The sequence below is a fragment of the Merops nubicus genome, unplaced genomic scaffold, assembly GCF_000691845.1.
Source record: "Merops nubicus isolate BGI_N331 unplaced genomic scaffold, ASM69184v1 scaffold20897, whole genome shotgun sequence".
Lineage (NCBI taxonomy): Eukaryota > Metazoa > Chordata > Aves > Coraciiformes > Meropidae > Merops > Merops nubicus.
Genome location: NW_008618583.1, coordinates 79,715 through 93,289, shown reverse-complemented (window position 1 = coordinate 93,289; position 13,575 = coordinate 79,715). Strand labels below are relative to the sequence as shown.

The following is a 13,575-nucleotide window of genomic DNA, read 5'->3' as shown; positions in this document are numbered from 1 at the left end:
AACCATGAAGTTATGACAAAGTAAAGAAGGTAAGCAGATGAGAGATACAAAAATGAAAGTTTGTTGCTTTTTTAATGCCTCGACCAGTTTATGGTAAAGTGGCTTTCTATGTTTTGTATTAATGATTTGCCTTGCCTTCCTACACCCTCAGGGGCTGCTTTAATTTCAAGTTTAAGAAATTATAGGATTTGGTTTGCAGATGGTGTTTACTTTGGAAAAAATAAAATGTTTCTTTTTAGGACTTCATTGTAGTTTTGTTCTCTTTTATTTTAGAAATCTTCCAGGATTGCTGAGGATGACATCAGGTTGAGAAAAAACAGAGACCAAAACTGTGCCAATTTCTTGGAGCCAGCTACTGTGCTTGCTACAAAGCAAGAGAACATGGAAATTGAAGTTCCAGTTTCTGAACATAAAAACATCACCACAGTGGCTTCACCACATCCCATAGACAATCCAACCCACTTCTTTTCCCCTGCTGCCAGCCACAATGGACTTAAGGACAGGCATGAATCTCTGGACAGTGAAGTTGCTAAAGAGATCAGATACCTAGATGAAGTGCTGGAGGCAAATTGTTGTGATTCTGCTGCAGATAATACCTTTAATGGGATGTCCTCCCCTGAACCAAGTGCAGTGTCCTTTATGGATGGCTCAGGAACACCTGTTAATGTTAATACTGATTCAGTGCCCAGTGAAAGGGAAGAAAATGTAGGCAACAAGCAAGCACCCTTGCTAGTTGAGCCACAGGAAGCTAGCATAACAGATGAGAATCTGAAATCTAATGGCCATTCCTTGGGTGGACTGAAAGAAGACACTAGGGAGAGTCTGAAGGTGCCAGGAAGTCCCACTTCTTCCAACAGTTCCAGAAGATCCTCTAAGGATGGAGAAACAACTCTTACAACCCTTAAAAAAGAGGCTAAGTTTGAACTACGAGCCTTCCATGAAGACAAAAAGCCATCAAAGCTCTTTGAAGATGAAGAAGAGAAGGAAAAATACAGAGTCCGCAAAGTAAGACCATCAGAGGAAATGATGGAACTTGAAAAGGAAAGAAGAGAACTCATTAAAAGCCAGGCTGTCAAGAAAAATCCCAATATTGCCGCCAAATGGTGGAACCCTCCCCAAGAGAAGACTCTGGAGGATCAACTGGATGAAGAGCATCTGGAGTCTCACAAGAAGTACAAGGAGCGCAAGGAGAGACAGCAGCAGCAAGGAGCGACACCAACATCCCCCAAACAGGTCAGCTGCTCCTTTGTACCACCAGAGCTAGTCAATATCAAGAAAGAGGATATTGTCACAGAACAAATTGATTTCTCAGCTGCCAGAAAGCAGTTCCAGCTGATGGAGCATTCAGGTCCTTCTCAGGGTCAGGCCCCACCGAGGCGGTCAGGAACACCCAAAATGTTCTCCATCAAACCCTTCTACAAAAGCCTCAATTCTCCACATGTGGACAGGCCACTGTCATCTGTGACAAGACCAGTTTCAGTGTATGGGCAAACAGGACCGCCGGAGGGCAACAATGCCACTGTTGTGAAAGCACAGAAAGTCTCCTGTACTTTAGAAGATGATACAAGTGCTCAGACTACCACTGCTGACCCAGTAAGAGAGTTACCATGCAGCGGTAGCCCCAGAGCCGGACAGGCCTCAAAACTGTGGGCAGAGGATGGAGAATTCATGAGTGCAAGAGCAGTCTTCACAGTGGTGAAGGATGAGGGACAGGGCATGCTAGACCAGTTCCCAAAGTCGAGCAGCGCCTCTTCCCCCCCAGAGGAGCTCGACTCTGGTTTGGATGACTTGTCTGTCAGGTCTCAGGATACCACCATCTTGGAGACCCTTTCCAATGACTTCAGCATGGATAACATCAGTGACAGCGGTGCCTCCAATGAGACGATGAGCGCCCTGCAGGAGAACTCGCTGGCTGATTTCTCTCTGCCGCAGACCCCTCAGGCTGACACTCCAGCGGAGTGCAGGGGTGAGGGCATCTCCAAGTCATTCAGCGACCCAGGCTGTGACTCACCCTCCTCTGCCTTGACAGACTCCATGCTGATTGATGACCAGCTGGAGTATCATGCTGGCCTACTGGTTCAAAATGCCATCCAACAAGCCATAGCTGAGCAGGCAGATAAAAGAAACTGCAAGGAAGAAGGAGTTCCAGTGGAGAAGGATGTCTTGGTCAAAGAGCAGCCAGCCGCCACCAAGCCAGCTTCAGCCTCCAAGGAGCAGCAGAACCCAATGTTTGAGCCACCCCAGGTCTCTTCACCTGTTCAAGAAAAAAGGGACACCGTACCAAAGACTTCAAAAGAGGAAGACTCAGGACTCAGGGAAGGGAAGAGTTTGCAGCAGTCACCTGTGTACTCAGCCAGCCAGCCCTTCCTTGTGGAGGAAAATAGGCATGAAGTCAGCTATTTCAGCAAGTATTCAGAGGCAGCTGAGCTGAGGAGCACTGCCTCCATCCTGGCCACACAGGAATCTGAAGTGACCATGGGCCCTTTCAAGTTACGGTCGAGGAAGCAGCGGACTTTGTCAATGATAGAAGAAGAGATCAGAGCTGCCCAGGAACGGGAAGAGGAGCTGAAGAGGCAGCGGCAAGGTCTGCAGCTGGCACCAAGCCCTGTTGTGAAGAGTGCACCACCCATGCCCACCAGAACCGTGTCTTACAAAACTGCACCAGGTAAGAGACCAGAGCATCAGAGGGGAAGCGAAATGTGACTGCAGGGTCAGGTCATATTCAGTTTTGCGTTATTTTTGAATGAATATGTCATTTTGCAGAGTATGGGGAGTTGTTATGACTTTGCCTGCCTGTAAATTGCGAACAAGAGGAGGGTGTGGGACAACCCAGCTTCGTGCCTGTGAGCACGCATGTGGACATTTTGGGTTTTCCTACATGTAGCGCAGAAGTAACTTACATACTCCGCTGATCCTCTTTAGGAAACCATGTTCTATTCATCCTCTGCCACACTGTAGTGTGACATATCTATCACTGTGCTGCTCAGATCACCCACTGAAAGTAAGGATCATCACAAGAAAGGACAGCAGTGTTTTTTGCAGCTGTGTGACTATTTGAAAGACAAACATACAAAGCCTTATTTAACAGACTTTCTCTTCTCTTGCACAGCATTAAGGAAGTGCAAAGGTAGTGGAGATTTACAGATTTGGGGGGGTTGCATCAGATTTCTTTTTGTGTGCATTTTGCTTTCTGTTTTCTGGTATTTCTTTGTCTTCTTAATGAACTTGGTGTGGTAAAAAGGTGTCCAGAGCTGTGAGTTGCCATGTATTTCATCTGATGTCATTCACTACTGGGTTAAACAGGTGTCACAAAACAACATGCTTAATAGAGTCAGTAGAAGTCCTCATGACTGATCAGTTTCTAGGTCCTTGTGGTGGCATTCACGGCAGTAATAGCATACCTCTCTCCTCCTTCCCCTTTTCAAAAAATAAAAACAAGCACTCATACCTTCTGCATATAATGAAAAAAAGAACCCTAAAACTCGAAATAGAAACACATGCTAGGCTTATATCTGTGTAGTGACTTTTGTGAGTATAGACCCACATATGCTTTGCAAGTGCTTAGAAGTTTTTATTAAAATCATCATTATGAACAAGTATTCATTTTACCCAGAGTACTTAATATTCCATCCATAGTTTCACTGGTGTAAATCTGAGCCAGTGAAGCCTCCAAGAATTGTGCAGGGTGTTCCTTTTCTTTTGAAAGTCAAACTTCTATAAAGTCTGGAATTAGTCTGTTACCCGGTCTGATTGCGAACTTGGAGTATTATGCAGTGCATAAATAACTAATATTTGGCTTTGTTTCTTCTACAGAGAGGATAATTTTAACCTGTGTTTCTTGTAAAACAGTGTAGCAGATGTTAGTAATTTCTGTGAAGTGCTATTATTCTTACTCTTATAAAACAGGGGTTTTGATAGAGTCTGCGTAAACTGAGGTGTTTTGGGCAGTGTCTGACAAGATGTGAGCTATAGCACACCGTAGACCTCAGCTAGGAGGACTCATTGAGTAAGGGTGTGCTCTTGACCGCATTGAAAACCAGTGTCATCTATAATAATGGTTCCTTTTTATTCACAAGTGTATGTTGGAAGGGCTGCTGACACTAATGCTTGTTTTAGCAGAGCATCTGGAAAAACAGTGTTGTACTCATTCTTATTTCTCTACACAACAAGGCATTTACTTTGTGTCTGATGTTAAAATGTTCATTGTGTATTGCATTCTAGGAAGAATGATGAACTCATACTTGTAGTGAATCATCCCAGACAGTTTTCTTTAAATGTCCAGTTGCTGTATGTTCAGGAAAGAAAACCGGGGTCTATTAGCCAATGACTCAAGCTACTGCAATTTGCAGCTGGTGACAAGGCACAGAATTAGATTCTAGGAAAAGGTGAATATGTGGCGATGTGTAAGGATGTCATTGATTAAAAAAAAAAAAAAAAAAAAAACAAACACAAAGAGCATTCCCAAAGTCATTCTTAAATCTTATACTTTCAATGCTTACTAAGCAGTGGATGTGCTCAGCAGAGCTCTCAGCTGGCAGAAATTAGCTCTGCACCCTTAGCATTTCAGGGTGGATACCCTCAGCTCGTATAATCCTCGCTGTCCTTTAGCCAGCTGTGTTGCAGTTAAAGCTTGCAGGCATCCTTAAAAATACAGAGAAGGGGTACCATGCAATCCCTTGGAAGACTGCAGCAACTTCCCTTTTATTTTAATATTTACAGCATCTTTTCAATATTTACGGAAACAGAAGCAAAAGGTGATCCAGCAGAGGCAACAATATCTGGCCATAAAGCTTCATTGCAGCCAGTTAGAGATGTGATTTACAGAGCAGAAAAGAAAATCTACTTGTGGTAGGAATGGTAATGAATATGCTGTAGAACGTCTGACACTGTAAACTGGCACTGTGAAAAAATAATAATAGTAGTAATGGTGATGATGACGGAAAGAGTAAACAGAGGTATTTCTGTCACCAACCTGCCTTTCCCAAAGAAAGAATTTGCACTCTTAACATCAAGATACTTCGGCATAGTCATAGAATGGATTGGATTGGATCATAGAGTGATTTGAGTTGGAAGGGAACCTTTAAAGGTTTTCTAGTCCAACTCCCCTGCAATGAGCAGGAACATCTTTAACTGTATCGGGTTGCTCAAAGCCCTGTCCAACCTGACCTTGAATGTTTCCAGGGATGGGACTTCTACCACCTCTCTGGGCAACCTTTTCCTGTGTTTCACCACCCTCATTGTAAAACATTTCTTCTTTATATCTAGTGTAAGTCTCCCCTCTTTTGGTTTAAAACAATTACTTCTTGTCCTGTTGCAACTGACCCTGCTAAAAATTCCATCCCCATCTTTCTCATAGGTGCTTCTTAAGTACTGAAAGGCCACAGTGAGGTCCCCCCTGGGAGCCTTCTCTTTTCCAGGCTGAACAACACCAACTCTCTTAGCCTTTCCTTTTAAGAGAGGCATTCCAGCCTTCTGATCACTTCTGTGGCCCTCCTCTGGATAGCCTCCAACAGGTTCATGTCCTTCTCGTGCTGAGGTCTCCAGAGCTGGACACAGGACTCAAATGAGGTCTCATCAGAGCAGAGTCAAGGGGGAGAATCTAGATCGCATCCCATCCCTCTGGTGTGTCAGCCACACCGCTCAGCTTGGTGTCATCTGCAAACTTGCTGAGGGTGCACTAGGTTCCACTCTCTATGTCACTGATGAAGATATTAAACAGTCCTGGTCCCAGTATGGACCCCTGAGAGACACCACTTATCACTAATCTCCATCTGGACATTGAGCCATTGACTACCACCCTCTGAATGTGACCATCCAGTCAAACTGTTATCCACCAAAGAGTTCACCTATCAAATACATATATCTCCAGTTTAAAGAGAAGAATGTTGCAGAGGACCAAGTCAAAGGCCTTGTACATGTCCAGGTGGACAACATTCATAGCTCTTGTCCACTGAGGACATGTCCCTTAGGACAGTTTCCCAGGGGGTCCTATTCACCAATTCCTTGAAGATGTGGAATTTTGCTTTCCTAAAATCCAGGGTCTTCACTTTACTCCTCGCCTGACCCACACCCATCAGCACTATGAATTCCACCCGTGCATGATCACTGCAGCCCAGACTGCCTCTACTCTTGATGTCAGCAATTAGCTCATTTGTCTTGATGACCACCAAGTCCAGTATGGCATCCTCTTTGGTCAGGCTGTCTGCTACCTGGTTTAAGAAGTTATCCTCTATGCATTCCAGAAGTCTCTTGGATTACATAGAGCTTGCCATGCTACTTTTCCAGCAGATGTCAGGGTGGCTGAAGTCCCCCATCAGGACAAGACCCTGATCATGGGAAGCTGGAGTCTTTGTCAGCTTTGTCAAGAGTCTTCCCATGATCAGGTGGCCTGCAGTAGACACCAACCACAAAGTTCTCTTTGTTGCCTTAGTCTCCAGTTCTTACTCATAAGCTCTTGACCTGCTTGTGGCTGTTCTTCAGAGACAGCTCTTCACACTCCATTTTTGTCGCTTCTGAACAGCCTATAGCCATTGATAGCTGCAGAAAGGGATTAGAGGGTCACGTCTAATCTGAAAAATATGTTTGCTAACTCTTAAGTGGAGAAGTATAAACTCACCAGAACTCATTTTGAGGGTGTGCAGTAAGTAACTTAATTAGCAATGACCTACCAATCAGGTTGCTTTTTAGTGGTGGACTGGGCAGAGTAGCTTTACTGAGACACCTGTTTGTCCCTGGTTATTTATTACTCCTGCCCTACTTCCCTGCTTTGAACTGCAGTGGATGACAGAAACAGAAACCACAAAAAAGGACTGCTGTGGACTGAACAGTTAATTTGACTGGTGTGGAAGATTAACACAATTCATGTGGGTCTATGTGTGAATTACAGCTAATTACTTTAGGTAGCAAACAGGCTGTTCTTACCACCGTGACATACAAATTTCATGCAACTGATGGTAACACTGAACTTGGTGTCTACCAATCACCCAGCACAAAATGACATAGTTCCCAGTAATAAAATTCTGTACTGCCAAGAAGGATCCTTTAAAGCTGTGATGCTTTGAAGCAGGCTTAAACCCATCTCAGATCACTGGAGCAAGACACTAGTTTCAGGGGAACAACGACTATATGTTGTGTGCACACAGGACAAGACCTTCTCCAGGGTGCTCATGGGAGGGTGAAGAGAAGAAGCTTTGTGAACTCCATTCCCAAAAAGTTGGATTTCCTGTGTGAGGAAACTCCAGAAAGACACCAAGGAAAAAAAAAAAAAAAAGTGCTTGAGCATGGCTAAACAGAGTGCCATCACAGCACCTGCTGTGCTTGGCGAGGTGTTGAGCAGCTGCATAGCAAGCCAGTGGTTTTATCCTACAATGTGGAGGCAGTACACCATCCTTCCTGGACAGAGCATCTGGTAGTTTATTTGAACAGGATGATGAGTGTGTGACACAAGAGGATCCACCAGGTTTGGTGATGTAATTCCCATTTTTCTTTTATTAGGAGCACTTAGACTATGAAGAACTTGTGTCTAACTTGCTGTAGTGCCTGGCTCAAGTAAACCTATTCGTCAAAGGAGGTGTGGAAATCATTACATGAGGGGTCTTAGTTCAGTGAAGGCTTTCCCGCTGGAGAGAAACCCTTTGTGACTATTTTCTGCCTCATGATGAGGCGTGGAGAAATCCCTAGCACAGGAAGCCATGCCTGGCAGAAGCTTTTTCACCAAGGCACTTGCTGCACTCATCTGAGGGCATCCAGACCCATCTGCATCTGCATGATGGTCTTGGTGGGGAGAGCTGCCCACCAAGCAGTCATCTTCCGTTGTACACAGTTGATGAACTAGAGGAGCGAATTTTGGTAGATGGCAAAATCCCAAGTGGGGGTTGCAGTTTAGAGATGCAAGTGATTAAGTACCTTCAAATTTCAGGTAACTGTTCCCTCCAAATAGCGAGGGATGCGTGTGTGCTGTCCTCTTCTTTCTTCTCTCTTTCTTTCCCTGAGTGACAGCTGTGGAGTGTAAGCCTCTGTCAGAAGAGCCACTTCAACCTGAAAACTATTTTCCACTTTCATTTTTCACTAGTAAGTACTAAGGGAGCTTCTCAGTTTCAACTGCAGCCTGAAGATACTTTTTGTACAGTGAGAAGAGAAGCAGAAACTTTGGGGCATGATATTTTTAACGTTTGTGGCCATTGCTTGATTTTTAATGCCCTGTATACATGCAATGAATAAGGACCAGGTATAATATGTATGCATGAACACCTTTTTAAAATGAGAATTTTGGGAAAGGCTAGAGCAAAAATCAAGCCTTTAAGTTTACATAAGATGCTATTTCCTTACACCTCATAAGTACCAGAATAAAAAAAGCAAAGTTCATCATTGTCTTCAAGGGTTCCTCTGGAGTCCTCATCACTCATCCTCTGAACACCTCCAGGAGTGCCTTAACAGCATACTAACCCAGCTTGTTTGTCATTTGCTGTCTTATTCCCTCCCTAGTGGAGAATGTGAATGAAGTGTATGTTTATTCATGTGTTTGCACATTGATGTTGCTCACTCGGTCTTCGAGAAAACCAAAGAAGCCCACATTTCATCTGGGTCGGTAATGTGGCTCCACTTTTACATACTCCCCAGACTCCAGCACAGGCTAGTCTCTTGAAATAATGTCTTGCTGAAGTACCTGATTTTGAAAGTTTTCTCTGCTGTGAAGATGTCTTAAAAAATGCCAGCAGTATCTGTAAAATAGTTGGTCTTACTTATATGAAGCCCCATTCTTCCCATCTCCTTTGTACCTTAGTTAACACTATATAATGGGCCTTGGTACCTGCTGGTTACTTATTGGTGGCTCAGTCCCTTGTGTCAGGGCCTCCCCTCGTTCACTCTTTCTTCTTGAGACTGCAGCCAGCTGAGTGTTGCTTCTCAGCTTGCAGCAAGAGTTTGTACACCCCTTGGGCTCCATGGGGTGGATAAGTCACTGCCACAATCCCTTTTGCTCCCCAGAGCTGCACAGAGGTTTTGATTAGGAGAAGGCTATACTGTCCCCAGCTCTCGCACATCTTTGAATTTACAGAGGTGTCAGGCAATGTCTTGCAGCCACCAGCCTGGGACACAGCAGAAGCTACCACTTCCCCAAGCTTTCCCTTCCCTCCCCAGGTCTGAGAAAGAGCACCTCCCACCTGCCCCGAATACTACAAGAGGCAGGAGATGAAGAGAAATCAATTTCGGGGGGCTTCCTGCTTGATACCTGAATCCAGAGAGTGGAGGGAACCATCACCAGAACTGGAGCCACAGAGCATATTTTGGAGTCACTTTGAAAGAGGGGGGAAAAAAGTGAATGTGTAGGTGAAGATTTGGGATTTACACTTTGTACAGTCTATACCCTATACTCAATATCTTGCAGCAGCTCCCAAGGTGACCTCAGGGGACTATCCTACTCTGGAAGGGAGGACTGCTGCTGCTAACTAATGTTTACTTGCAAGTGTGACCATCAGACTGCAGTTTTTGCTGGTATCCCACAAGTGAAACCATGTCTCTATTTGAGTCAGAGCACAGTTCTGTTATTGCTCAGCTTGGATTTGGGCAAGAACCACCAGCAGTGTCTCTGTACATCAGGTGTGGGCATGGGCCTGTGGAATTAGAAAGCACCTGTGATCATCACACCTCAGATGCTTTTATGCTGAATGACCCTTCTGCCTGAAAACAGCAACTTACATGGACAAAAATCTGCCAAAAGAAAATTACCCTGGCAACATTTCTAACACAGCCTGAACTGTCAGAATAGGTCTACGCTGTACTGGAGCTCTGCATCAGGTTCACAGTTATTCTGTGGTTATTCTGAGAGCCTTGAAACCCCAGACACCCCATCATCTAACCACAGCCTCACTGATGGTTGTGCTGGCGGCTTGCCTTTCTGACACTGTTGGCACTGCTAGGATCTGTCTCTTTCACCTGCCCACCTATACTCACAAAACTTTTAGGAACTTGGAAGAGACACTTCTCTGTAAAAAGCAATTCTTACTTGTTTAAGAATGAAGTTATACAGCAAGATCTCTGACCCTTAATCAGGCCTTTTATTTTCAACAGACTTTTGGAGCAGCTGGACCTAATGGGGTGATGTAAGGGGGACAACTTCCCAGCCACATCCCTGGCCAGCTTAAGCTAAGCCTGTAAGGAGAAACTAGTCATGCTGGGTTTTTCCATACAGGTCAGAAATGAAACAAGCCTGGCAAGCGGATTTCTTGTAAAAGACTTCTGCAGTGTTGACTCAGGTTTCACTTCTTCCTTCAAGAATAAATCCTGCTGATTCTTAGGGGGGGTGTTCAGGGCTGCACTCTGGTTGCTACAACTGCCATGATGCTTTTTGGAGGAATAGCTAGAGTTTTCTTTTCTCTCAGCAACAGGAAGTTCCATGAAAATCTGCACAATACTTCTGATTACTTCACTTATTTGCAAGCATTTTGGGGTGGTTTTTTTTCTCCTTTTTTTCTTTCTCATCCAGTAAGCTAACTTATTTCAAAAAGCTGATGTGCCATGGAAAAGGGAGCCTGATTTTGGTTCAGCATTGCTTTCTCCTGTCGTAGCTGAGGACCCCCATGCCTTATTCCCATGCTCACAGCTGTCATCCTCATTCTTCCCATCAGGACAAGGTGGGCAACGCATCTCGAATCAGTGCCTGTGATGAGAAACACGGGCTCCTCCTCCACAGAGAAGCATGTGTTGTTCACACCCGAGCTCTCCCACATCTCCTTGTAGTGGCCTTGCTATGGCCTGCTTTTTACTCAACTTTTCAGCTGAGCTCACTCTGCCTAAAAACAGGCTCCCCTGTCTGAAATGGGCTCAGTCAGAGAGTAACCTGAGTTCTCCCTGACTTTACTCTCACCAACAGACTGAAGGGCCCTGTCTGAGCAAGGTGTGTGCAGGACAGAGACTTCTGCCCTGCCACAGTTCTCCCTCCAGGAGTACCCTCTGTGACTTGCAGGAAGCAACTGCAGGGGAGAGTAGTACCAGGGACCAACCCAAAGCCTTTCACACTTACAGAGCAGATAAAAAACACTGGAAGAAAAGAAAAAGACAGCAAAATTTAACAAAATACCTTCTGTGGACATCTTGCATGTGGTCCTCGGCATACAGTGGTGGCATCCTGTGCGTTGTATTGCCTGAGCCAGAAAAAAAAATCATCTTGCAGTTTTCCAGAATCTTACAAACACTTCCAGATCACTGAAATGTGTCCTGTAGGAGGGAACAGGGGTAACTCCGCCAGATACTACTGTAAATAACAATGGTGGGTTAAATTCGTGTTGCATCATTTGTTAGCTCTACTAGGTTTTGTTAAAAGATTTTGTAGTGCTTTGGTGTAGTGGGTTTCATTCAGGAAGAGGGAGAGTATTTTAAAAGCCCATGACCATCTTGATTTACCAGATTGTGTCATACACTTCATTCCGAACTGTTTATTCATTCCAACCCTGCTGAAAACGCTCCTCCAGCTGTCATCTTCTGGAAACAACTTGTGAGTCCTTAAGCTTAGAAAGGGTCATTCCTTTTCATGTCATTGCAGGAAAGATAGAGAAGATCAAGCCTCCTCCATCCCCCACCACAGAAGGCCCTGCCTCGCAGTCTGACCCACCGCCCGAGGAGCCTGCAGGAGCCCAGAGACCCAAGAACCTGATGCAGACCCTCATGGAAGATTATGAAACACACAAAACTAAGAGACGAGAAAGGATGGATGACAGCAGTGTAAGTGCAACTTTCCTGTTCAGTTTTTGCTCTGCGATAGAGACCATGACTTGCAAGAATCAACATTCAGAAAACAAAATTATTTGTTTCCCAAGAATCTGCCTGGATCACCTTGCAAGTGTCTTAAGAATTTTAACACATTTTAAGTACCCATGTGTTTGAAAAGGAAGGATGAGAGCCAATGGAGAGGAAGAGAGAGTGTCACTGCAAATAGCAAAGGCAACTTGTATTAAATTTAATTTTAATAAAGTTAATAATAAGGGCAGTGGGTAGCTGCCCTGCAATTGGCAGACTCTGTTAATTCACACATCACCAAAACCCTCCAATGTGTTATTTTAGTGGCTCTTTCAACTTTGTGAGTCAAACACATATTCATGCTTTATAGACACCTGAAGTCTTGTCAGTGTAAGTGGATAACTTACCCAGAAACCACTCCTTGCAGAAATGGATTTGGAATGTCTCAGAAATTAACCTGGATCCTTCAACAAGCAGCATGCTCTTTCCTGATGGATTTTTTGTCTGTCTTCCACACAAACAGAAAATCAGACAGAATTTCAATGAGTGTCTGTATTTCAGTCATTACTGTAGTAGAGCTAATCCAATTAAGTTGTTCTTGTGTTCTTTATTGGAGGCACAAGTAAGATAAGCTATAAATTTCATAACTGGAAGTATCAAAATCCAGGTGCAACCATTGTACAACCCGTTTCCCAACAGGGCACAAGGTATTTCTTATCCAGACTCATCATTATTCTGGGCAATCAGTGCAGAAGGTAGTGAGATATAAAAGCAATGTAAAACTTCTTAAATGGGCATAGTGCTTGCTGAAGCAGCCATGGTCCTTCAGGCATTTCCCAGAGATGTCAGAACAATGACCTCAGTGCCAAGGAGCCCATGCTCCAAACACACTGCTTTCTAGTAATGTTTATTAAAGGTACAGTCTCATTATGTGTATAAAGTAAATGAATATTTATAATGTGAGTACCGCACTAATCCGGCAGCTTTTAATCATCACTGGTGAATATTGTACAGTAGCATAAAATATTTAAAATCATAAGGAATGCGATGTGGAGGGCTCCTGTTGCATTTCTGCTGTTTAACTAAAACATAGTAGGAGAAGTGACTGAAAATGTTATTAGATGAATTTCCAGTGCACACCAGAAACTTTCTAGTCCCTTCTTCTAAGCCATTGAAAAACAAGATCTCATCATCCAGCAGGCTCCTGCTGCCAGGCAGAAAGCCAGCTCACACACAAGAGCATGCCTTCTATGGCAGTGGCATCCTGGGGCTGTGTCTTGGGAAGGAGTGACACCCTGGTTTCCCTCCCTCCCCAAAGCACCCGGTGAAATGGAGTGGCTCCACCTGCTTTGGTGAGTGCTGTTTTCTGGCATGTTCACAGAGGATCACTTTCCCTGAAGAGCGATGAAAGCTTCCTTGGACCACCACGAGTGTTTTATTTCCCTTCCCTGCCTTTTTCTGGTCTCCTTTTGTAAACAGCTCCCACCATTGTCAGGGGAGGGGTAATTCAAATAAGAAGTGCTGCACTTGTACTACTGCTAGTTCAAGGTAATATTTTACATGCCATGCTAAGCAATAGCTATGTGAACAACAAAAGGCTGAACAGAGCCAGTGCTGCTGCAGGGGCAGAAGGCAGCAACCATGGCCTCCTGAGTTGCATTGTGGAGAGGTTAGATGTGCATGGAAACTCCCCGCCATGTGCTGAGCGCTCTAGCAGTACTGATGCATAGAGCTTCAGTTTCTGCCTACAAAGGCACATGAGAAGGCAGGAGGGTGGTTTCATTAAGGCATCTACCCTGTCTCCCCTTTAAACATCACCACCTTCTGTTTTATGTCTGGCTT

The 13,575-nt window shown here is 44.5% G+C and overlaps 1 protein-coding gene across 2 annotated transcripts in view; it reads left to right on the top strand.

Annotated features, from left to right (window-relative positions):
• The first annotated feature begins 277 nt into the window (after positions 1 to 277).
• AKAP2 (A kinase (PRKA) anchor protein 2) overlaps positions 278 to 13,575 on the top strand; it is a 19,923-nt gene continuing 6,625 nt past the window's right edge. For both annotated transcript variants that reach the window (XM_008943503.1, XM_008943504.1), the window contains exons 1-2: positions 278 to 2,665; positions 11,540 to 11,718. In XM_008943503.1, coding sequence (XP_008941751.1) covers positions 382 to 2,665; positions 11,540 to 11,718 — 2,463 coding nt within the window. In that variant the 5' untranslated portion in view covers positions 278 to 381. The remainder of the gene's footprint in view (positions 2,666 to 11,539; positions 11,719 to 13,575) is intronic.